Source organism: Pelophylax lessonae (genome assembly GCF_965119305.1).
Source record: "Pelophylax lessonae genome assembly, chromosome: 2".
Lineage (NCBI taxonomy): Eukaryota > Metazoa > Chordata > Amphibia > Anura > Ranidae > Pelophylax > Pelophylax lessonae.
Genome location: NC_138769.1, coordinates 222,193 through 248,556, shown reverse-complemented (window position 1 = coordinate 248,556; position 26,364 = coordinate 222,193). Strand labels below are relative to the sequence as shown.

Here is a 26,364-nt window from a genome sequence, read left to right as displayed (position 1 = left end):
AGACCAGCACCCCTACTAAGGACTGCCCCCCCCCAGAGAGACCAGCACCCCTACTAAGGACTGCCCCCCCAGAGAGACCAGCACCCTTACTAAGGACTGCCCCCCCCGGAGAGACCATCACCCCTACTAAAGACTGCCCCCTCCCCCCCCCCCCCCCCGCAGGGACTAGCACTCCTACTAAGGACTGCCCCCCCGGAGAGTCCAGCACCCCTTATAAAGACTGCCTCCCGGGACCATATTTGGTGGAGCCGAGGTAACAGCGAAAGGCCTAAATTTTGGTTGGGAGAACAGAGATTCCAGTAAATGATTTGTCCTCCAATGACGGGTTTGAGGGCTTTTTATGAGAAAAAAATTATATATTTTCTTTTTGACTTTTGTATGACTTTTATTTCTGACCATACAATTGGAATTTGTATTTGTTCCTCAGTTCATCTCCTTGCAGATGTTTTCAGAAGCCGTCACCCATCTTCCCCTCTCTGCTGACATTGAGAGACATGGGCGGGGCTCTGGTCCCGGGCTCCTGTGCTGGTTGGATGGGAGGATTCTTTCAGTGATATCATCATCTGTCTCTGGGATCTTCACATTGGTTCCAGGGATTCCGTGTGGCGTTGGAGGATCTCCACCTGAAAGAGGAGAGAGTGAAGATTACCTGCCTGCCCTCTACTGGTATCTCCTCCATTCAGAGATGTCCCGGAGCTCGGACTGTGGATCCAGGTCTGGGACTGTGGATCCGGGTCTCGGATTGCGGACCCGGGTCTGGGACTGTGGATCCAGGTCTCGGATTGCGGACTCGGGTCTGGGACTGTGGATCCAGGTCTCGGATTGCGGACCCGGGTTTGGGACTGTGGATCCAGGTCTCGGATTGCGGATCTGGGACTGTGGATCCAGGTCTCAGATTGCGGACCCGGGTCTGGGACTGTGGATCCAGGTCTCAGATTGCGGACCCGGGTCTGGGACTGTGGATCCAGGTCTCAGAATGCGGACCCTAGGTCTGGGACAGTGGACTTGAAGCTCGGATTGTGGACTCAAGTCTGGGACTGTGGATCCAGGTGTCCCATTGTGGACCTTGGACTGTGGATCTAGGTCTGGTATTGCAGACCCAGAGCCCGGTTTGTGGACCAGAGTCTCGGACTGTGGATCTAGGTCTTAAATTGTGGACCTGGAGCTCGGATTGCAGATCCGGGTCTGGGAATGTGGTTCTGGATCTCAGATTGCAGAGCCAAAGCTCGAATTGCGTACGTGGGACTGTGGATCCAGGTTTCGGATTGCAGACTTGGGTCTGGGAATGAGAATCCGGGTTTCAGATTGCGAAGCCAGAATCAGATTGCGGACCTGGATCTGGGACTGTGCATCTAGGTCTTGGATTGCGGACCTGAGTCTGGGACTGTGGATCCGGAGCTTGGATTGTGGCTCTAGGTCTCGTTTTGCAGACCCTGAGCTCAGATTGTGGACCGGAGTCTGGGACTGTGCATCTAGGTCTCAGATTGCGGACCTGGGACTGTGGATCCAGGTTTGGGATTGCGGGACTGGGACTCTATAATACCACTTATAATAGGCTCAATAATATTATTTTGTATATTATAGTGGATTTATGATGTTATTTTGTTACTATTGGAAATGAATAGGGAGCCCTGTTCTCTCCCTCTCGGTCTATGACTCCGGTTTAGTCGTGTTCCTCAGGTAAAGCGGTTTCTAACTGTACTTCTGTTCTATATACATTCCAATTTCTGTACATGCAGCACCTCTCCTATGGGGGGATTGAAGTCCCACTATGTGGTGGAGGCTATGATGAGAAGAGGGTTTATGTTCGTACTTTGGTGCTAATTTGATTGGAGGTAAAAATGAGAACAGATAGCCAACCTTCAAGCAGAGAAAGGACACTTTTAAATGGTTCAATCATCAGTTCAATGTCACTTTAAGAAATTACTTCATGAACTGCCCCCTCTCAGTTAGGATTGTCTATTTAAGAGAAACGGGAGTGGCGGCACGCTATCCTGACCAAGCTACACATGACGTAGTGAAACGCGTTGACATCACTACTACGTCACCAGGCACTCTGAACAGACCTGCTCCTGTGAATAGTGCGCAGCCGGATACCCAGAAGGACCTCACCACACGATACATCTCCCATAGTGGAGCACTGGGAATTCCTGTAATACGCGGCTCAACAGACCAGAATGGGGGTTTACAGTACGGCCGGCAGCCACCTTCTAGTCACAGCACTGGCGATCACCTTGTATCAAGATTTACATCTGTTCCATCAAGGGTAGAAGCTAGAGAAGAGACAAACCCTGAGATCTGGTATGAACTATACACAGTAAGTCCTATGGTGCGGATTACAGGTAACTAACCGGATGGGGTAAGAGCTCCCTTCTTTATACCCAGGCCACTGCTGATTTGCTATTACTTGCAGTGGATATACTATCAACCTGGTTGGAGGATACATTAATATTGATGATCCCCGTATTTTGGACAATTTTTGATCCTAAGGTCTGCTCGTAGCTTAGCCCCCCCATGGTGGAGTCATTACTAGGTGACCTAATTATTCTATGGTCTGTGCCCCAGGGCCTATGTATGCAATGAGGCTGGTGTTGAGTTGAGGTGCGTTGTCCCTCACTGTACACAGGGGTGACCCGCACAGCACTGGTAACATACATAGTCATACGTTTATGTCTGGACCAGAGATGTATAGTAACTAAGTAGAACTACTTCACTACTGTACTAAGTACGGAAAGGCGGTATCTGTACTTTCCTGGAGTAGAATTTTTTTCTCCTACTTCCACTTTTACTTCACTACATTTTTTCAATGATTTCAATACTTCTACTCCGATATTTTTTTTTTTTTTTTTGTGCTGCATAGTTACTCGTTACAATTATAAAAATTACCACTGCCAGAATAATAGATGGCAGCTTTCATGAAGTTCAAAAAAATGTCTATAATGTCATGTGTACTTTTGACTTCTTTCTTTAATAACTACATAACACAGTACTTGTACTTTTACTTTTAGTACTTGAGTAGCAAATTTAAAAAAAAAACAACTTGCAATACTTAAGTACAAAAAATGTTGAATACTTTACTACTTCTACTCAAGTCACTTTTTGATCGACCACTTGTACTTTTACTCAAGTATGGGTTTTGAGTACTTTATACAACTCTGGTCTGGACGTATACTTAGTGACATGGTGGGTGGGTGAGGGCTAATGTGTGAGCTGAGAAAAGCATTTGAGTGTACGGACACTTTTACTTTTTGATAATATATTATATGTATATAACTCCCAACAAGTCTTGAGTGTACTTAGTAACCACTTGGCTTAGGGCCGTCTATCCCCTCCCTGAACCTTCTGGTTTTTTTTTTGCTATGGTCTTTTTAGTTTTATGAGCAGCACGGTGGATGAGACATTGGTATTGTTGATGCATTGACCTATCCCCCATTTTTGTTTGGTTATTGTGTTGTCATTGTACCCGCGACCCAGGGATTGGGACATTGATGGTTCAGGTTTAGTTATGCCGTGTTTGCTGTAACCTGACCACCACCTGGCTGGGCTGAAGAACCATTACTGCCTTTTATTGGATGGTGGTGGGTCAGGAACGTACCAATCCTGGCACAGTTCAGAGGGTGTGCAGTCTCTGGTTACCTGACCCTCCTGTCTCTCGTATCGCAGTCTGGCATCCGTCAGCGGCTGCAGTGCCCAAGAGTCCAGCTGGGGGAAGATCTGAAATATGAAGACAGTTCATTAGCAGATGATGGGACCCTCGTTCATTCTACACCTCAAAGCTCTCCTCTCCAGACTGACATGATTTCTAGGAGTCTGATTGGTAGAAGAAGGGTCAGACTGAAGAGCAAATCCTCTGTAGAAATTAAACATTTTGACAGTATTTAAATCTTATCATGGAGGAAACCTCCCTGATCTCTCGTCCAATAATAATGGAGGAAACCTGCCCTGATCCCTTGTCCAATAATAATGGATACCCGCCCTAATTCCTCGTCCAATAATAATGGAGGAAACCCTCCCTGAGCCATCGTCCAATAATAATGGAATAGAACCATCCTGATCCCTCGTCCAATAATAATGAATGATACCCTCCCTGATCCCTCATCCAATAATGGAGGATACCCTCCCTGATCCCTCATCAGATAATAATGGAGGATACCCACCCAGATCCCTCATCCAATAATAATGGAGGATACCCTCCCCCCCATCCTTGATCTATTATAATGGAAGATACCCACCTTATCCCTAGTCTAATAATAAAGACAAGGTAAAAGTACGCAAATCATGGCTGAGAAAACGCACAACATCTCTGCATGTTTGTTCTTGGCTTGGACTCCAGGTAGTGACGCCGGAGGATCAGCATGAGGGTCAGGGTACTAGAACCCTCTGTTTCTGCCAGGAGAGGTTTCCTTTATTATCTCACACCAGTCCCTCAGGGTCTCCCCTTCACCCGGTTCCTAAAGAACTGCTCTGTCCTGTCTTCCCTACCCTTCACAATGGAGGCTCTTGCTGCTGTTTACTTTCCTTCTCAATGTTTGAGGCAGGCAAGGGTCCCTTCCTCCCAGAGTTACCCATACCCCCCTGGCCTGGCCTATAACAGCCCTTCTCTCCCACACTGTAGCAGTGAGGGCTCATCTCCCCCCTACATGCGACCATTGATGCCCCCCCATGGGACCAGTGATGACACCCCATGGGACCAGTGATAACCCCCCCCCCCATGGGACCAGTGATGACACCCCATGGGAACAGTGATAACCCCCCCCCCATGGGACCAGTGATTACCCTTCTCCACCCTCCCCTCCCATTGCTGTACTGAGGGCCAGTCTCCTCCCCAATTGGAAGAGTGGCGTCCCTTCACTTCTCCCCCCAGTTGGAGCTGGGACGGCGTTTCCTCTCTAGTTGGAGCTGGGACGGCGTTTTCTCTCTAGTTGGAGCTGGGACGGCGTTTTCTCTCTAGTTGGAGCTGGGACGGCGTTTCCTCTCTAGTTGGAGCCGGGACGGCGTTTCCTCTCTAGTTGGAGCCGGGACTGCGTTTTCTCTCTAGTTGGAGCCGGGACGGCGTTTTCTCTCTAGTTGGAGCCGGGACGGCGTTTCCTCTCTAGTTGGAGCCGGGACGGCGTTTCCTCTCTAGTTGGAGCCGGGACGGCGTTTCCTCTCTAGTTGGAGCCGGGACGGCGTTTCCTCTCTAGTTGGAGCCGGGACGGCGTTTCCTCTCTAGTTGGAGCCGGGACGGCGTTTCCTCTCTAGTTGGAGCCGGGACGGCGTTTTCTCTCTAGTTGGAGCCGGGACGGCGTTTTCTCTCTAGTTGGAGCCGGGACGGCGTTTCCTCTCTAGTTGGAGCCGGGACGGCGTTTCCTCTCTAGTTGGAGCCGGGACGGCGTTTTCTCTCTAGTTGGAGCCGGGACGGCGTTTCCTCTCTAGTTGGAGCCGGGACGGCGTTTTCTCTCTAGTTGGAGCCGGGACGGCGTTTCCTCTCTAGTTGGAGCCGGGACGGCGTTTCCTCTCTAGTTGGAGCCGGGACGGCGTTTCCTCTCTAGTTGGAGCCGGGACGGCGTTTCCTCTCTAGTTGGAGCCGGGACGGCGTTTTCTCTCTAGTTGGAGCCGGGACGGCGTTTCCTCTCTAGTTGGAGCCGGGACGGCTCTACTCCTTAAATTGCAGAATAAAATTGAAATTTCCGATTTTATAACCTTCAACACGTCATCCTGGAGGATAAAATGTCTGTACTGGCCTGGCTCTGTATTACCCCGTTCATTCACCAGTTATGATAAACCCCGTCCACTGAGCCACACCCACTTTTTACCATTGCGCATGTAGCACACTGCAAACCTCCCCCCCCCCTTTTTTTTTTTTTTTTTTAATCAATAGTACTTACCTCACTCGGGCCCTGACTCTAACAGACATGGATGTGTGATCACTTCACAAGGGGCCCAGCCCCATATGATTATAGATGTGTACTTACCTCATACAGGGCCCAACTTTATCAGACAAGGATTTGTTTTCACCTCCCATGGGGCCCAGTCCTACTAAATATGGATGTGTACTTACATAGGACCTGACTGCTAGATATAGATATGTACTTACCTCATAAGATGTAGATGAATACTTACCTCACACAGAGTCTGCTTCTGTTCTAGACATGTACTTACCTCCCCTAGGGCCTGGCCATGTTGGATATAAATGTGTACTCTCCCTGAATCGCGCCCAGCTCTGTTTGTAGGTGATTACTTACCTCATGTAGAGACTGGCCCTGTTATAGACATGTACTTACCTCACATAGGACCTGGCCATGTTATAGACATGTACTTACCTTACATAGGACCTGGCCTTGTTAGATATAGACCTGTACTGTCCTCGCATACAGCTGGCTCTGTGGAATGTAGATTTGTTCTTACCTCATGTAGGGCCCAACCATGTTAGTTGATCTAACATTGTTAGCTTTAGATGTGTGTACTTACCTCACCCAGTGTCCAGCCATGTTAGATATAGCTGTGTACTTAACACATAGAGCCGGGCCCCGTTCATTATAGACATAAATGTTCCCCATGTAGAGCCCAGCCCTGTTGGGTATAGACATGCACTATAACTTTACAAGATGCAGATGTGTACTTACCTTACACAGGGCCTGACATAGAGGAATCAGCAGGAACTGGATGAAGGATTTCTGAGATTCGGCTTTGGTGACGGTGTCACGATCCATGTACGGTGTCACCGGAAGTCCCTCTGCCTTCTCTCGGTCACTCTGGAAGAGGAGGACAATGTTGAGGTCACCACAGTGTCAAAGCAGACAATTCCACCCCATACCCGGGCAACCCGACCCAACCGGCCTCCCCACTGACCAATCACAGAGGAGAACATTGGTCTCTCCAACCTGGTATAATTCTTATTGTATTCTTCACATAAGACGGACCTGCAGGAAATATTCCTCCATTAATACGTCGGCCCAGATCTCGGCTTGTTCTGCTGGACGAGCTTCATTGGAAATGTCCGAGAATTTAATGAGACCTTTCTTCAGCTGAAAGAAACGCACATCATGAGACATGAAACGGCATCAACGTGACGCAGGACAGCGCTGGGGTCAGAGGTCACAGCAGGTAGGAGAGGAATGTGTTAATGTCAAAGTCTGAATCATCTGTAGAAAGATGGCACCCAACTGTCACTCATCACCCAGAGTCATGGCACCCAACTGTCACTCATCACCCAGAGTCACCCCCATTATAAGACCTCGTAATATCCAGTTCCATAGATTAGTAATGTCACAGACTGGAGCCATTGGGAATCCAGGAAAACTGAGGATGGAGATCAAAATTCCAAAGAAAAATAAGATGCAGATAGTTGGTGAGGAGCCAGAAACCACCTTTGGATGCGTCTGACGTGTCAGTCTGTCTCCGTCTCTGTGCTTATGGATGATCCCTAGCTTTGATTCCAAGTCACATGACTCCAGGTCAGGGGTTTCCAAAATATGGCCCATGGGCCAACACGGCCCTCTACAAGATTTTATCCAGCCTGACGCTAGGGTCAGAATCCTCGATGTGGGTCCACTGTGCTCAGACACGGATCTCGCTGTGCTCAGACACGGATCTCGCTGTGCTCAGACACGGGTCTCGCTGTGCTCAGACACGGATCTCGCTGTGCTCAGACACGGATCTCGCTGTGCTCAGACACGGATCTCGCTGTGCTCAGACACGGGTCTCGCTGTGCTCAGACACGGATCTCGCTGTGCTCAGACACGGGTCTCGCTGTGCTCAGACACGGATCTCGCTGTGCTCAGACACGGGTCTCGCTGTGCTCAGACACGGATCTCGCTGTGCTCAGACACGGATCTCGCTGTGCTCAGACACGGGTCTCGCTGTGCTCAGACACGGATCTCGCTGTGCTCAGACACGGGTCTCGCTGTGCTCAGACACGGATCTCGCTGTGCTCAGACACGGGTCTCGCTGTGCTCAGACACGGATCTCGCTGTGCTCAGACACGGATCTCGCTGTGCTCAGACACGGGTCTCGCTGTGCTCAGACACGGATCTCGCTGTGCTCAGACACGGGTCTCGCTGTGCTCAGACACGGATCTCGCTGTGCTCAGACACGGGTCTCGCTGTGCTCAGACACGGATCTCGCTGTGCTCAGACACGGATCTCGCTGTGCTCAGACACGGGTCTCGCTGTGCTCAGACACGGATCTCGCTGTGCTCAGACACGGATCTCGCTGTGCTCAGACACGGGTCTCGCTGTGCTCAGACACGGGTCTCGCTGTGCTCAGACACGGATCTCGCTGTGCTCAGACACGGGTCTCGCTGTGCTCAGACACGGATCTCGCTGTGCTCAGACACGGGTCTCGCTGTGCTCAGACACGGGTCTCGCTGTGCTCAGACACGGATCGCACTGTAGGCAACCAAAGGTCCACCAGCAACCAATCATTCAGAGAAGGACAGAATTCCCTCCATCCAGACCTTCTTCCATCTCCCTAATCATCTGCTACCTACCCTGATCATAGACAGTTACTGGATCTAATCATCTGCTCCCCACCCTGATCATAGACAGTTACTGGATCTAATCATCTGCTCCTCACCCTGATCATAGACAGTTACTGGATCTAATCATCTGCTCCCCGCCCTGATCATAGACAGTTACTGGATCTAATCATCTGCTCCCCGCCCTGATCATAGACAGTTACTGGATCTAATCATCTGCTCCCCACCCTGATCATAGACAGTTACTGGATCTAATCATCTGCTCTCCACCCTGATCATAGACAGTTACTGGATCTAATCATCTGCTCCCCACCCCGATCATAGACAGTTACTGGATCTAATCATCTGCTCCTCACCCTGATCATAGACAGTTACTGGATCTAATCATCTGCTCCCCACCCTGATCATAGACAGTTACTGGATCTAATCATCTGCTCCCCACCCTGATCATAGACAGTTACTGGATCTAATCATCTGCTCCCCACCCTGATCATAGACAGTTACTGGATCTAATCATCTGCTCCCCACCCTGATCATAGACAGTTACTGGATCTAATCATCTGCTCCCTACCCTGATCATAGACAGTTACTGGATCTAATCATCTGCTCTCCACTCCGATCATAGACAGTTACTGGATCTGATCATCTTCTGTCTGCCCTGACAGTGATCTATCAGTAAATCTAAAGTACTGCCTGTGGATTGTTAGTAAATCTGATCTTTTGCTGCCCGTTCTGACCCTGAGGTTTATCTATGTCCGCCTTCTTTCTTGATCTTGGTCTCCTATACCAGGGGTCTTCAAACTATGGCCCTCCAGTTCAGGAACTACAATTCCCATCATCCCTAGTCATGACTGTGAATGTCAGAGTTTTACAATGGCTCATGGGATGTGTAGTTCCCCAACAGTTGGAGGGCCGTAGTTGATCCCTGTCCTATATCTGTCCCTCTTGTGTTCTGACCAGACCTGGCTTCCTACAGCTCAGACATCTCCTGTGTGGTCATTGAGTTCTCCAGCATCGCCCCCCCCCCCCCCCCAGAGGCCGATATATGGAGCAGTCTAGAGGATGTTGGGGTTAGTAGTCAGGGAAGCTCCTTGTTCTTACCGTGGTCACATGATCTGCGCTGGAGAAGCTGAAGTTCTGGAGGTCCTGTAATTCCTGTAGGATGCTGCCATGATGGGTCATATCTGTGGCTAAAATCAATTCCACGATTCCCTGAGAAATAAATAGAAATTATTCCCGGCACAGATAGCGAGGCGTATGTCCGTTCTCATGTGTTACCAGTCCCTGTGTCACATGAATTACATGTATGACATGCTGTATTTGTCCTTTGTGTCACGTAGAGTGACATAGGTTCCTTGTCCCAAGCTCGGTGTTCTATACATACAAGATCTCACATAAGTAAGTACACCCCTCCCATGTGACAACACTGAAGAAATGAGACTTTGCTACAATGTAAAGTAGTGAGTGTACAGCTTGTATAACAGTGTAAATTTACTGTCCCCTCAAAATAACTCCACACACAGCCATTAATGTCTAAGCCGCTGGCAACAAAAGTGAGTACACCCCTAAGTGACAATCTCCAAATTGGGCCCAAAGTGTCAATATTTTGTGTGGCCGCCATTATTTTCCAGCACTGTGCAGCTGTTAGGATCAGGACCCTCTGATTCTTCCTGTACCCAATTGTATTGTACCTGTAATGTCTGCCCTCATGTCCTAAAGCGATGCGTAAAGTGTTGGTGTCATATAAATCCTGTATAATGTGTCACATCCCTAGTCCAAGTGTGGTGACCTAAAGGTCTTCTATGATATTTCACAAATGCCCCTCACCTGAAGAGTGGGGACATATAGGTTTTCTATGACATTTTACATACGTCCCTTGTCCCGAGTTTGGTGACCTGTAGGTCTTGTATAACGTTTCACATATGACCTGTGTTACAAGCTTGTGACCAATGGGTCTTGTATGATGTGTCCTGTGCCTTGGTGTTTAATCCACTCACCTCCAGGATGTGTTTGGCTTTAAGAGGTTCTACATTACAGAATATGTTGCTCTGTGATTGGCTGAGTATCTGCAGGGCGATGGCGCTGTGATGATTCTCGAGCGGAGATTTGTTCTGGTATCGTACGGCGAGTTCTGTTTCAGCGTTAATCTGATATCTGAGCAGATGATCACCGAAATATTATTACATGACTATGACGGCTATTGTGTGGAGGGTTATAGTCATTATAGGAAATGAAGACAATCGAGTGACTAAATCCAAACCTCAGGAGAGATAACATACCCCTTCCCTTACCCTTCCCGTTCCTTCTCTTCCCTCCCGTTCCTTCCCTTACCCTTCCCGCTCCTTCCCTTACCCTTCCCGCTCCTTCCCTTACCCTTCCCGCTCCTTCCCTTACCCTTCCCGCTCCTTCTCTTCCCTCCCGTTCCTTCTCTTTCCTCCCGTTCCTTCTCTTCCCTCCCGTTCCTTCTCTTCCCTCCCGTTCCTTCTCTTCCCTCCCGTTCCTTCTCTTCCCTCCCGTTCCTTCTCTTCCCTCCCGTTCCTTCTCTTCCCTCCCGTTCCTTCCCTTGCCCTTCCCACTCCTTCTCTTCCCTCCCGTTCCTTCTCTTCCCTCCCGTTCCTTCTCTTCCCTCCCGTTCCTTCTCTTCCCTCCCGTTCCTTCCCTTGCCCTTCCCGCTCCTTCTCTTCCCTCCCATTCCTTCTCTTCCCTCCCGTTCCTTCCCTTACCCCTCCCATTCCTTCCCTTACCCTTCCCGCTCCTTCTCTTCCCTCCCGCTCCTCTTCCCTCTCGTTCCTTCTCTTCCCTCCCGTTCCTTCTCTTCCCTCCCGTTCCTTCCCTTGTCCTTCCCGCTCCTTCTCTTCCCTCCCGTTCCTTCTCTTCCCTCCCGTTCCTTCCCTTGTCCTTCCCGCTCCTTCTCTTCCCTCCCGTTCCTTCTCTTCCCTCCCGTTCCTTCTCTTCCCTCCGTTCCTTCCCTTGCCCTTCCCGCTCCTTCTCTTCCCTCCCGCTCCTTCTCTTCCCTCCCATTCCTTCTCTTCCCTCCCGTTCCTTCTCTTCCCTCCCGTTCCTTCCCTTACCCTTCCCGCTCCTTCTCTTCCCTCCCGCTCCTTCCCTTACCCTTCCTGCTCCTTCTCTTCCCTCCCGTTCCTTCTCTTCCCTCCCGTTCCTTCCCTTACCCTTCCCGTTCCTTCTCTTCCCTCCCGTTCCTTCTCTTCCCTCCCATTCCTTCTCTTCCCTCCCATTCCTTTCCTTTTCTTTCTATTTCTTTTCTCTTTTCATTTAGAATGCTGGGTCCAGTTCTGGAGATCTCACTTACAGAAAGATATTGATAAGAAAGAACGAGTCCAGAGAAGGGGAACAGAAATGGTGAAAGGTTTGGGAGATAAAACATATCAGGAGAGACTTCAGGAACTTCATATGTATATTCTGGAGGAAAGGATGAACACAACTGAGAACTTTAAAGCGGAGTTCCGGGCACAAAAAACGTTATTTTTTTTTTTGTGCCCCTCCGCTAGGTAGACCTCACCTGAAAAGGAATTGGATATTTTTTTTTTTTTTTTACTTACCTTGTAATTGAAGATCGAAGATACTCACCTCAGAGTACTTCCTCCCTCGGAGCCGCGGCTCACCCCGTCACTTCCTGTCTCGCTATGATTCCTGGGAGCTGAACATCATCGCTCCCAGGAATCAATGCGACGGCACCGGCCCCGCTCGTCATTTCCGGGCGACGCCGCATTCCCCTGCTAAACAGCTTCTGGGCATGCCCAGAAGCTGTTTAGGAATGCGGCGCCACACCGGAAGTGACGAGAGGGGCCGGTGCAGGTGCATTCTGGGACAAGAAGACGCGGAAGAAGACACAGAAGAGGACCGCGCCGGCTTCAGCTGCCCACAAGAGAGATGGAAACGCTGTGGAAGAAATTTTCTAAGTAAGTATTTCTTCTAAAAGGTAAGTGCGAACCGGGACAGATCAGAGGCTATCCATTGTGGAATGTACTAACCCTGACTGTCCCAGGGGTATGTTTAGTAAAAAATTACTTCTGTGCCCGGAACTCCGCTTTAAATTCAATTAGAGGGTGAATAAGGTTTAGGAGGGCAGGTTTTGTCAATAGGAAACCAAAATCAAGAACACAGGGACATGACCTCAACCTAGAGGAGGAAAGTTCAAAATTAATCTTTCCATATTTCTCACTTTACTTCCACACAGGAGGATCATATTCTCCCCGTCAGCTCCTATAGTTCCCCCTGTTCCCCCCTGAACCCCCGCTATGGGTATAAAGTTTAGACTCACGCATTGTTAAGGCCGGGATGGTCCAGGTCATGGCAGAGAGCGGCCACCATCAGGACAGCGATGTCCTCCGGGGATAAACCTTCCTGAAACAACAACCAGGATGAGGAAATTACTGCCAAATATTGTTTATTATCGGGCAGCAAACTTTCATCTTTTTAGCTTTATTTGCACCTGGTCAATAGGGAGGATCTTTGCTTTGTGTCAGATTAACTTTAGTAGAGGCACATTTCAGAGAAACTGATGGCAGTGATGGTGGGTTACCTGCAGACGGCACAGATTGGGGGCAGTGATGGGGGGTTACCTGCAGACGGCACAGATTGGGGGCAGTGATGGGGGGTTACCTGCAGGAGGCACAGATTGGGGGCAGTAATGGCGGTTTACCTGAACGGGCACAGATTGGGGGCAGTGATGGAGGGTTACCTGAAGGCAGTACAGATTGGGGGCAGTGATGGTGGGCTACCTGCAGGCGGCAAAGATTGGGGGCAGTGATGGTGGGCTACCTGCAGGCGGCAAAGAATGGGGCAGTGATGCCGGATTACCTGAAGCCAGCACAGATTGGGGCAGTGATGGCGGTTTACCTGAAGGGGCACAGATTGGGGGCAGTGATGGCGGGTTACCTGCAGGAGGCACAGATTGGGGGCAGTGATGGCGGGTTACCTGAAGGAGGCACAGATTGGGGGCAGTGATGGTGGGCTACCTGCAGGCGGCAAAGATTGGGGACAGTGATGCTGGATTACCTGAAGCTGGCACAGATTGGGGCAGTAATGGCTGTTTACCTGAAGGGGCACAGATTGGGGGCAGTGATGGTGGGTTACCTGAAGGCAGCACAGATTGGGGGCAGTAATGGCGGTTTACCTGAAGGGGCACAGATTGGGGGCAGTGATGGCTAGTTAACTGAAGGCGGCACAGATTGGGGGCAGTGATGGCGGGTTACCTGAAGGCGGCACAGATGGGGGCAGTGATGGCGGGTTACCTGAAGGCGTCACAGATCGGGAGCAGCGATGGTGGGTCACCTGCAGGAAGCACAGATTTGGGGGCAGTGATGGCGGGTTACCTGCAAGAGGCACAGATTGGGGGCAGTGATGCCAGGTTACCTGAAGGTGGCACAGATTGGGGGCAGTGATGCCAGGTTACCTGAAGGTGGTACAGATTGGGGGCAGTGATGCCAGGTTACCTGAAGGTGGTACAGATTGAGGGCAGTGATTCCAGGTTACCTGAAGGTGGCACAGATTGGGGGCAGTGATGGCGGGTTACGTGAAGGTGGCACAGATTTGGGGCAGTGATGGCAGGTTACCTGCAAGAGGCACAGATTGGGGGCAGTGATGCCAGGTTGCCTGAAGGTGGCACAGATTGGGGGCAGTGATGGAGGGTTACCTGCAGGGGGCACAGAATGGGGGCAGTGATGGCGGGTTACCTGCAGGGGGCACAGATTGGGGGCAGTGATGGTGGGTTACCTGAAGGTGGCACAGATTGGGGGAAGTGATGGCGGGTTACCTGCAGGGGGCACAGATTGGGGGAAGTGATGGCGGGTTACCTGCAGGGGGCACAGATTGGGGGCAGTGATGGCAGGTTACCTGAAGGTGGCACAGATTGGGGGAAGTGATGGCGGGTTACCTGCAGGGGGCACAGATTGGGGCAGTGATGGCAGGTTACCTGAAGGTGGCACAGATTGGGGGCAGTGATGGCAGATTACCTGCAGGAGGCACAGATTGGGGGCAGTGATGGCGGGTTACCTGATGGCAGCACAGATTGGGGTCAGTGATGGCGGGTTACGTGAAGGTGGCACAGATTGGGGGGCAGTGATGGCGGGTTACCTGAAGGCAGCACAGATTGGGGGCAGTGATGGCAGGTTACCTGCAGGAGGTACAGATTGGGGGCAGTGATGGCAGGTTACCTGAAGGAGGCACAGATTGGGGGCAGTGATGGCAGGTTACCTGAAGGAGGCACAGATTGGGGGAAGTGATGGCGGGTTACCTGAAGGAGGCACAGATTGGGGGCAGTGATGGTGGGTTACCTGTAGGGGGCACAGATTGGGGGCAGTGATGGCAGGTTACCTGAAGGCAGTAAAGATTGGGGGCAGTGATGGCGGGTTACCTGAAGGCGCCCAGATTGGGGGCAGTGATGGCGGGTTACCTGAAGGCGGTACAGATTGGGGGCAGTGATGGCGGGTTACCTGAAGGCGGTACAGATTGGGGGCAGTGATGGCGGGTTACCTGAAGGCGGCACAGATTGGGGGCAGTGATGGCGGGTTACCTGAAGGTGGCACAGATTGGGGGCAGTGATGGCGGGTTACCTGAAGGTGGCACAGATTGGGGGCTGTCATGGCTGGTTACCTGCAGGCGGTACAGATTGGGGGCAGTGATGGCGGGTTACCTGAAGGCGCCCAGATTGGGGGCAGTGATGGCGGGTTACCTGAAGGCAGTACAGATTGGGGGCAGTGATGGCGGGTTACCTGAAGGCGGTACAGATTGGGGGCAGTGATGGCGGGTTACCTGAAGGCAGTACAGATTGGGGGCAGTGATGGCGGGTTACCTGAAGGTGGCACAGATTGGGGGCAGTGATGGCGGGTTACCTGAAGGTGGCACAGATTGGGGGCTGTCATGGCTGGTTACCTGCAGGCGGTACAGATTGGGGGCAGTGATGGCGGGTTACCTGAAGTCGGCACAGGTGTATCATGCTGTACATCATCTGTGTGACGCAGAAGGCGTGTCGGAAGTTGTGGAACGGATTGGCCCGGTAATGACTTTGGACGCTTTTCTGAGGGAGAGAAACAAATCAATTTATTGGTCCACTCAGAGCACCTCCCAGGAGCATCAGCCTATCACTGAATGTACTAAACTGTCCTATGAAAGACCTCCATTATGGTGGAGTGTAAGGGAACCTGGATGATGTCTATCTCGGAAATGAATGTACGCTTGATGCACAAATAACTCCGTAAGTGCACTTTTGGATATTATTATACGCCAAACGCAATCAATCCCGTTGTGGGAAAAAGCGCAGTTCTCAGCTCTGTGTATAATGTAATGGAGATGTGACGGGAGTCACTTTGGTTGGGGGGCCCGTGGAACACAGCTTACCTTAGAGAGGTTGGGAAATCCCTGTCTCAGCCCCCTAGGCCCCTCTTATATGTAAGTCACCCTGTGTCTATTAGGGACACAGGGTGACCAAGAAGCCCAGTCTCACCTCCTATGAATCCCTGCAAAACCGGATACATCGTAGATCCGTTATGGGCAGACCGAACGCTGCTCTTGTTTCTGTCACCCTCCGAATTTTTGCGGCTGCAGCCTTGGATGGTTCTGACTCTCCGGAGTTGCATTCCCCCAATGCCCCCCTTTGGTCCAACCCGCGGCTGAAGGAGTTTTTTGGTCGGGATGACGGTCTTTTCTGGTCCCGACTTGGTGTGAAATCCATTTCCCACTTGTATGTCCGGGAAACCTTTAGGTCCTTTGCGGACATGCAATCTACTTTTGGCCTGCCATCCACGGCTTATTACCGATACTTGCAACTGAGACACACGGCGGCCGCACAGTTTGGCCTTCGCGATGTCTCGCTTGAACCTACCCCCTTGGAAAACCTTCTCTCTGACTCTTCGCACGAGAAACTGATCTCTACATATTATACTCGACTTTTACATTCTCATTCCAAAAGGTTGGCGGTGGTTGAGTCTCAGTGGCGGGAGGATATCCCGGAACTGTCGGAGGAGGTGTGGCAAGACGTCCTTCCGGAACAAATACCTGTTGTTATCTCCTCTAGGGATAGGGTTATCCAATTGAAGCTTCTTTACAGAGCATACTACACCCCCGTATTTTTGCACAAAATAGGTACATTGCCTTCTCCGCTATGCTCCAAATGTACTGTTGCCGAGGGCTCATTTTTCCATATGTTCTGGGAATGTCCCCCTGTCCGTGCCTTCTGGTTGGAAGTCACAGCTTTTATTGCTGATATCTCCCAATTGTCCAATATTTGCGGCCCCCTTCGTTGTCTGCTAGGTTATGTGGATGACGAAGACGCCCCTGCTCATACTAAATTGTTTCTCCGCTTAACGTTCTTTTATGCTAGGAAGGCTATAGCTACTAGATGGAAATCTACTGCTCCCCCTGACGTTCCATTATGGATTGCGCTTATTAACCAGGCATTACCTCTGTATAAAATGACGTATGAGGCCAGAGGCTGCCCTAAGAAGTTCCGGAAAATTTGGGCCTTTTGGGTGGACTCTGACCGGACTACTTCTTCGGTTTCTGACTCTACATAGTTGATGGTTATTACCGCCTCTGGGAGATTTTTTCTTTTCGCTGGGAGGGCTCTCTACTAATGTTACAGCTGACAGTTGTGTATGTTATTTATGTCATGGCTTTTGATGGAAAATGGAGTCTTGTGTGTGTTGTTTATTGGCTCCTCAATTGACATGCTACCTTTTATTTTTCTGTTATGTATTGTTTTGTTTGTTCAATAAAATACCTTTAAAAAAAAAAAGAAGCCCAGTCTGGCCTGCCCAAACCAGACTTTCACAGATTGATCGGCTATGAGAGCTCCATGCGCCCTGCCAGGACAAACTTACAAACTATGTGGAACTTTGTCAAGGGAGCTGCCATGAAGGATTGACTCTTTGGGACTTGTTACCCTACTAACTCTGGCACAGACCGATTGGAGGTCTGGTACCTGATTAGTCTACCTTTTGGGGGGGGGGGGGAGATATGTGACGGTACTCACCGCCACTGGGGGTGAAAGACAGATACTTAATGGTTTGGATTGCTTCAAGTGGGGTCTGTGTTTACACTTATGATAATGTGTATTGAACTTCAATGTCAGAGACAGGCTCTCCCTATTGTCTGTGTTTTGAGGTGTGATGTGGATTCTGTTAAGCCTGCCTGTCCCATTGTTAATTGTTAATGAACTCACATATTGTTTCTGTCAAGATGGCTAGATAATTAGTTCAAGTTAATTCTATTTCTGTATACAATTTCATTTGCATATGATAATGTAATCAGGCAACCCCTGACCTGTGTGTGGTAATCTGATCAGGAGGGGGATGTCCATGCTATATAAAAATTCTGTATGACTGTTCAATAAAGAGAAGATTCCAGTACAAGCTAAGTTGTCAGCTAGCTTTGTATTGGGGCGGCTGGAAAATCTGATATCTATGTTCACGACTGGGAGGAAGCCGTATACTGACGGAAGTCCACAAGTACAGTGTGGTTTGCGGTTCTGTTACAGGAGCGCTCAGCAGTACCCAGTAATACAGACACACAGGCTGCTATCACATTGGATGCTCCATAGAATGTCCTCTCTAAGGCAGAGAGCTCCGTTTAGTTATGAGACAACAAAAGGGACAATCAAGGAAGTGATGACTATATTTCATCAGCCAATCAGTTCCAAATGTACAGTCACATGACACAAGTTACTCATTTAGAATCAGCCAATGACACACTTGTATACATTCAAATGTACAATAGAAAGAGGAGTACACGATCGTTAATGAGCAGAATAGAGTGCACGGCTTCCTGCCTAACACTACACAATGAAACCAGCGTGTAGAACCGTGAACGCTGCTCTGATAAAACTCATGCATGTTTTCCCACCACTACTACTGGTGTGACTCCATTCAGCAAGGCTCAGAAAACAATGCCTGATAGGATTATACTACTGTTCCCATAGAAGTGAGGCTATCTGCAGGGAAAGAGCCAAGCTGTTTCCACTATGGTGATCAGGCACAGTAGAGAGACATGAGCGTGTATCCCTTCATAGAGGCAGATAGATATCAAACCGATATTGACTCCGCACCGCAATATACATAGATCTATACCGACAAACAGACCCGCGCATGGAGTGTTTGCTGGCGGAGATGTCTATGTGGAGCGAATGCATCTACACATCTAAGGGAGGGTTTTCACTGCCAGTAGTCTTTCCTCAATGCTGGTTGGCCCGTACTCTAATGAGCGTACTGCAAGGAAACCGACAACAGGAGCCATAATGACAGTTCAAATAAAACACATCCTGAAAAATCTCCACACTAATCCTAATAACATTTCCACAACACGTCTTCTCCTATATCTTCAATGAATGTATGTTTGCTGTTCCCCAATTCTCCACATAGGTTTTCTAATATACGAATATTATCAATCAAACTCACCAAGAAATTTCGAAGCGTCTTGTCCTCCATCTTGAAATGTGTCGTCAAATGCAGATCAGCAAACATGAATTCCAGAAGAGACACCATCTACCAATGAAAAGACACAATATGGCGGTCAGGGTACAATGCCATTCCCACAATTCTCCAATCCGGGACTCTTCTACAGAAGACACAACATGGCGGTCAGTGTACAACGCCATTCCCTCTATTCCCCAATACAGGACTCTTCTACAGAAGACACAACATGGCGGTCAGTGTACATCTCCGTTCCCTCTATTCCCCAATCTGGGACTCTTCTACAGAAGACACAACATGGCGGTCAGTGTACATCTCCATTCACTCTATTCCCCAATCCGGTGTTCCGTGAGAAAAACCTACCCGTGAGAAATGCCTACCCTCCTCACTTCCGGTGCACCTACGTCCGCACCTACGTCATTGAACAGCTGAGGGCCTGACAAGTGCGCATGCTCGGAGGGTATTTTTACTGTGTGCAACGTTACACTTGCGGCGCTTACATTAAAACAGCTCCTCTGCACTATGAGTCATCTCCGCTCCTATCCCTGTCACTTCCCTGATCTCGGCTAGTAAATATAAAAGCGGATCACGGAGCCGAGATCTCCGTCATTTAGATTTCATACACCCGCCGCCTCTTTTACATTTACTAGCCGAGATCAGGGAAGTGACAGCGATAGGAGCGGAGATGACTCATATTGCAGCCGAGCTGTTTTAATGTAACCGCCGCAAATGTAACGTTACACACACTACCGTGATAAATCCATACCATCCGAGCATGCGCACTTGTCAGTTCCTCAGTTGTTCAATGACGTATCCGGGGCTTTGAGCATGCGCACTGCTACGCTGCTCAGATGTTCCTGACAGGAAGTGACGAGGGTAGGCATTTCTCACGGAACACCGGGACTCTTCTACAGAAGACACAACATAGCGGTCAGTGTACAACGCCATGCCCACTATTCCCCGATCCAGGACTCTTCTACAGAAGATACAACATGGCGGACGGTGTACAACGCCATTCCCTCTACTCCCCAATCCGGGACTCTTCTACAGCAGACACAACATGGCGGTCAGTGTACAACACCATTCCCTCTATTCCCCAACCCGGGGCTCTTCTACAGAAGACACAACATGGCGGTCAGAGTACCCCATTCCCTCTATTCCCCCATGCAGGACTCTTCTACAGAAGATACAACATGGCGGTCAGAGTACCCCATTCTCTCTACTCCCCAATTCGGGACTCTTCTACAGAAGACACAACATGGCGGTCAGTGTACAACGCCATTACCTCTATTCCCCAATCCGGGACTCTTCTACAGAAGACACAACATGGCGGTCAGTGTACAACGCCATTCCCTCTACTCCCCAATCCGGGACTCTTCTACAGAAGATACAACATGGCGGTCAGTGTACATCTCCATTCCCTATATTCCCCAATCTGGGACTCTTCTACAGAAGATACAACATGGCGGTCAGTGTACATCTCCATTCCCTATATTCCCCAATCTGGGACTCTTCTACAGAAGACACAACATGGCGGTCAGAGTACCTCATTCCCTCTATTCCCCAATACAGGACTCTTCTACAGAAGACACAACATGGCGGTCATTGTACCACACCATTCCCTCTACTCCCCAATCCGGGACTCTTCTACAGAAGATACAACATGGCGGTCAGAGTACCTCATTCCCTCTATTCCCCAATACAGGACTCTTCTACAGAGGATACAACATGGCGGTCATTGTACCACACCATTCCCTCTACTCTCCAATCCGGGACTCTTCTACAGAAGATACAACATGGCGGTCAGTGTACATCTCCATTCCCTCTATTCCCCAATCCGGGACTCTTCTACAGAAGACACAACGTGGCGGTCAGAGTACCTCATTCCCTCTATTCCCCAATACAGGACTCTTCTACAGAGGATACAACATGGCGGTCATTGTACCACACCATTCCCTCTACTCTCCAATCCGGGACTCTTCTACAGAAGATACAACATGGCGGTCAGTGTACATCTCCATTCCCTCTATTCCCCAATACAGGACTCTTCTACAGAAGACACAACATGGCGGTCATTGTACCACACCATTCCCACAATTCTCCAATCCGGGACTCTTCTACAGAAAATTGGAGCCAATCAGAACCTCCCCTCCCAGATCTCTGGTGAAGTTCCTTTGGGACACAAGTCACTGGAATCTGATATTTGAACTCCGGCGCTCTCAATTACTCTCCAATAAAGATTTTATAATTATCTATAGGCAACACTTCCGTCAGTTTAGGATGGAGAGTTTAATGGTGACAACCTTTGTCTGACCCCTTGAAGAGATTTCCCTTCACTTCCTGCCCTGGAGACACAACAGGAAATGAGAGAAAACCTCTTGAACAGGAAAGGACGGGTGTCCCTGTTGGAAGTTTTTCCTCACTTCCTGTTATGGTGACAACTGTCAAACATTGGATGTCTCTTTTTCTCTCGGTGACACCAGGACAGACAATAAGGTGGGGCCACAGACCATAACAAATCCCAGCCAGGGGTTCTTACCCTCCCGCACTCCATTCCCACAAGTCTCACCTCCTCATGCTGCACATTCCACACATTGAATGTCGGCCTCTTAAGGGTCACATGGAGCTCCTCCCCCTCCTGGAAGAGAGAAGTTATAAGCACACAGAAACATCTCACCACTAATACTCCTCTCCTCCCCATCCCGCTCTCACCTGGAACGTCTCCTTCTTCTCCCTCCAATCCGGCAGGTTCTCCCTACAGAAAACATCAAATGTCCATTGTTATACTGGGGGGTACACGGAGTGACAGTTGGTAGTGGGGGTACACACAGAGTGACAGTTGGTAGTAGAGGGTACACACAGAGTGACAGTTGGTAGTGGGGGTACACACAGAGTGACAGTTGGTAGTGGGGTACACACAGAGTGAATGTTGGTAGTGGGGGGTACACACAGAGTGACAGTTGGTAGTGGGGGGTACACACAGAGTGACAGTTGGTAGCGGGGGCTACACACGGAGTGACAGTTGGTAGTGGGGGGTACACACAGAGTGAGAGTTGGTAGTGGGGGGTACACACAGAGTGACAGTTGGTAGTGGGGGTACACACAGAGTGACAGTTGGTAGTGGGGAGTACACACAGAGTGACAGTTGGTAGTGGGGGGTACACACAGAGTGACAGTTGGTAGTGGGGAGTACACACAGAGTGACAGTTGGTAGTGGGGGGTACACACAGAGTGACAGTTGGTAGTGGGGAGTACACACAGAGTGACAGTTGGTAGTGGGGGGTACACACAGAGTGACAGTTGGTAGTGGGGAGTACACACAGAGTGACAGTTGGTAGTGGGGGGTACACACAGAGTGACAGTTGGTAGTGGGGAGTACACACAGAGTGACAGTTGGTAGTGGGGGTACACACAGAGTGACAGTTGGTATTGGGGAGTACACACAGAGTGACAGTTGATAGTGGGGGGTACACACAGTGTGACAGTTGGTAGTGGGGAGTACACACAGAGTGACAGTTGGTAGTGGGGAGTACACACAGAGTGACAGTTGGTAGTGGGGGTACACAAGGAGTGACAGTTGGTAGTGGGGGGTACACACAGAGTGACAGTTGGTAGTGGGGGTACACACAAAGTGACAGTGGGTATTGGGGAGTACATACAGAGTGACAGTTGGTAGTGGGGGTACACACAGAGTGACAGTTGGTAGTGGGGAGTACACACAGAGTGACAGTTGGTAGTGGGGGTACACACAGAGTGACAGTTGGTACTGGGGAGTACATCCAGAGTGACAGTTGGTAGTGGGGGTACACACAGAGTGACAGTTGGTAGCGGGGGCTACACACAGAGTGACAGTTGGTAGTGGGGGGTACACACAGAGTGACAGTTGGTAGTGGGGAGTACACACAGAGTGACAGTTGGTAGTGGGGGGTACACACAGAGTGACAGTTGGTAGTGGGGAGTACACACAGAGTGACAGTTGGTAGTGGGGGTACACACAGAGTGACAGATGGTATTGGGGAGTACACGCAGAGTGACAGTTGATAGTGGGGGTACACACAGAGTGACAGTTGATAGTGGGGGGTACACACAGTGTGACAGTTGGTAGTGGGGGTACACACAGAGTGACAGTTGGTAGTGGGGGGTACACACAGAGTGACAGTTGGTAGTGGGGGTACACACAGAGTGACAGTTGGTATTGGGGAGTACACGCAGAGTGACAGTTGATAGTGGGGGTACACACAGAGTGACAGTTGATAGTGGGGGTACACACAGAGTGACAGTTGATAGTGGGGAGTACACACAGTGTGGCAGTTGGTAGTGGGGGGGTACACACAGAGTGACAGTTGGTAGTGGGGGTACACACAAAGTGACAGTGGGTATTGGGGAGTACACACAGTGACAGTTGGTAGTGGGGGTACACACAGAGTGACAGTTGGTAGTGGGGGGTACACACAGTGACAGTTGGTAGTGGGGGGTACACACAGAGTGACAGTTGGTAGTGGGGGGTACACACAGAGTGACAGTTGGTATTGGGGAGTACATCCAGAGTGACAGTTGGTAGTGGGGGGTACACACAGAGTGACAGTTGGTAGTGGGGAGTACATCCAGAGTGACAGTTGGTAGTGGGGAGTACACACAGAGTGACAGTTGGTAGTGGGGGTACACACAGAGTGACAGTTGGTAGTGGGGAGTACACACAGAGTGACAGTTGGTAGTGGGGGTACACACAGAGTGACAGTTGGTAGTGGGGGGTACACACAGTGACAGTTGGTAGTGGGGGGTACACACAGAGTGACAGTTGGTAGTGGGGGGTACACACAGAGTGACAGTTGGTAGTGGGGAGTACATCCAGAGTGACAGTTGGTAGTGGGGGGTACACACAGAGTGACAGTTGGTAGTGGGGAGTACATCCAGAGTGACAGTTGGTAGTGGGGAGTACACACAGAGTGACAGTTGGTAGTGGGGGTACACACAGAGTGACAGTTGGTAGTGGGGAGTACACACAGAGTGACAGTTGGTAGTGGGGAGTACACACAGAGTGACAGTTGATAGTGGGGAGTACACACAGAGTGACAGTTGGTAGTGGGGGAGTACACAGAGTGACAGTTGGTAGTGGGGAGTACACACAGAGTGACAGTTGGTAGTGGGGGGTACACACAGAGTGACAGTTGGTAGTGGGGGTACACACAGAGTGACAGTTGGTAGTGGGGAGTACACACAGAGTGACAGTTGGTAGTGGGGGGTACACACAGAGTGACAGTTGGTAGTGGGGGTACACACAGAGTGACAGTTGGTAGTGGGGAGTACACACAGAGTGACAGTTGGTAGTGGGGAGTACACACAGAGTGACAGTTGGTAGTGGGGGAGTACACAGAGTGACAGTTGTTAGTGGGGAGTACACACAGAGTGACAGTTGGTAGTGGGGGGTACACACAGAGTGACAGTTGGTAGTGGGGGTACACACAGAGTGACAGTTGGTAGTGGGGAGTACACACAGAGTGACAGTTGGTAGTGGGGGTACACACAGAGTGACAGTTGGTAGTGGGGGGTACACACAGAGTGACAGTTGGTAGTGGGGAGTACACACAGAGTGACAGTTGGTAGTGGGGGTACACAGAGTGACAGTTGGTAGTGGGGAGTACACACAGAGTGACAGTTGGTAGTGGGGGAGTACACAGAGTGACAGTTGGTAGTGGGGAGTACACACAGAGTGACAGTTGGTAGTGGGGGAGTACACAGAGTGACAGTTGGTAGTGGGGAGTACACACAGAGTGACAGTTGGTAGTGGGGGAGTACACAGAGTGACAGTTGGTAGTGGGGGGTAAACACAGTGTGACAGTTGATAGTGGGGGTACACACAGAGTGACAGTTGGCAGTGGGGGGGAATTCTGTCTCATGAATGGATGAATTTTATTCACTTTGGTAGATTTTATTTCTATTTATTCAGATGACTTTTTTGGCTATGTAATGACGGAGGAGGGAGGAGTGACGGAGGAGGGAGGAGTTATATCTGCACAGCACTATTTTTTGATTTTTAACATGGAGCGATAGTCTGCAGAGCAGTGTGGATCTCTGGGGACGTACATTGTACTCTGTCACATGGAGCAATAGTCTGCAGAGCAGTGCGTGAGATCTTTGGGACGTACATTGTACCCTGTCACATGGAGCGATAGTCTGCAGAGTAATGTGGATCTCTGGGGACGTACATTGTACTCTGTCACTTGGAGCGATAGTCTGCAGAGCAGTGTGTGAGATCTTTGGGACGTACATTGTACTCTGTCACTTGGAGCGATAGTCTGTAGAGCAATGTGGATCTCGGGGGATGTACATTGTACCCAAGCCCATGGAGCGATAGTCTGCAGAGCAGTGTGGATCTCTGGGGACATACATTGTACTCTGTCACTTGGAGCGATAGTCTGCAGAGCAGTGTGGATCTCTGGGGATGTACATTGTACCCTGTAACACGGAGCGATAGTCTGCAGAGCAGTGTAGATCTCTGGGGATGTACATTGTACCCTGTCACATGGAGCGATAGTCTGCAGAGATCTGTCCTTCTGTCCCATGACACAGTTGTGGGTCCTCTCATGGACCTCATAGATCTGTCACCTCCTCTGAGCAGGACACATTGTCAGGATTGCTGTGTGTGGGACATCCTGGAGAGATGGTCTGCAGGCAGTATGGGTGGCATCACCCCTGGCACTCACCTGGTGTCTGGTGTCACGTGTGCCATGTTGGTGTCACTCGGTGTCCCTCTTCTCAACTCTTCTCCTCCCGGTGTGCCGCTGTCCCATCGCTATAAACAGTTCAGTAACTATGGAGGAACCGGTCAGACCTGTCCGCCTGGGAAGGGTTAATCAGCTAGAATTTCCACCCAGACCGGTATAGGGATCGGTGTTCACAGGAGACGGGTGACCAGGTGACACGCATCGCATGACACAGCCAGGTGTGCCTCCTACACACCTCACCGATCCCAACCCCTCACCGCCATCAATGATCCCACCACCATCTCCACATCTACCAACTGGGCACCATCATCATCCCACCACCATCTCCACATCTACCAACTGGGCACCATCATCATCCCACCACCATCTCCACATCTACCAACCGGGCACCATAATGATCCCACCACCATCTCCACATCTACCAACCGGGCACCACAATGATCCCACCACCATCTCCACATCTACCAACCGGGAACCATAATCATCCCACCACCATCTCCACATCTACCAACTGGGCACCATATGATCCCACCACCATCTCCACATCTACCAACTGGGCACCATAATGATCCCACCACCATCTCCACATCTACCAACCGGGCACCATATGATCCCACCACCATCTCCACATCTACCAACCGGGCACCATAATCATCCCACCACCATCTCCACATCTACCAACTGGGCACCATAATCATCCCACCACCATCTCCACATCTACCAACCGGGCACCATAATCATCCCACCACCATCT

General features: G+C 50.2%; 1 protein-coding gene across 1 annotated transcript; it reads right to left on the bottom strand.

Moving 5' to 3' along the window:
* Window positions 1–500: 500 nt before the first annotated feature.
* PDE9A (phosphodiesterase 9A) lies at window positions 501–25,615 on the bottom strand (the record flags this gene model as incomplete). The annotated part of the gene is made up of 12 exons (XM_082247901.1): window positions 501–623; window positions 3,637–3,714; window positions 6,606–6,734; window positions 6,903–7,007; window positions 9,560–9,670; window positions 10,456–10,612; window positions 12,741–12,823; window positions 15,393–15,497; window positions 18,871–18,957; window positions 21,455–21,523; window positions 21,598–21,640; window positions 25,590–25,615. 12 exons carry the CDS (start codon window positions 25,613–25,615, stop codon window positions 579–581), a joined length of 1,038 nt encoding a protein of 345 aa, XP_082104027.1. The 3' UTR covers window positions 501–578.
* Between the last annotated feature and the right edge of the window lie 749 nt (window positions 25,616–26,364).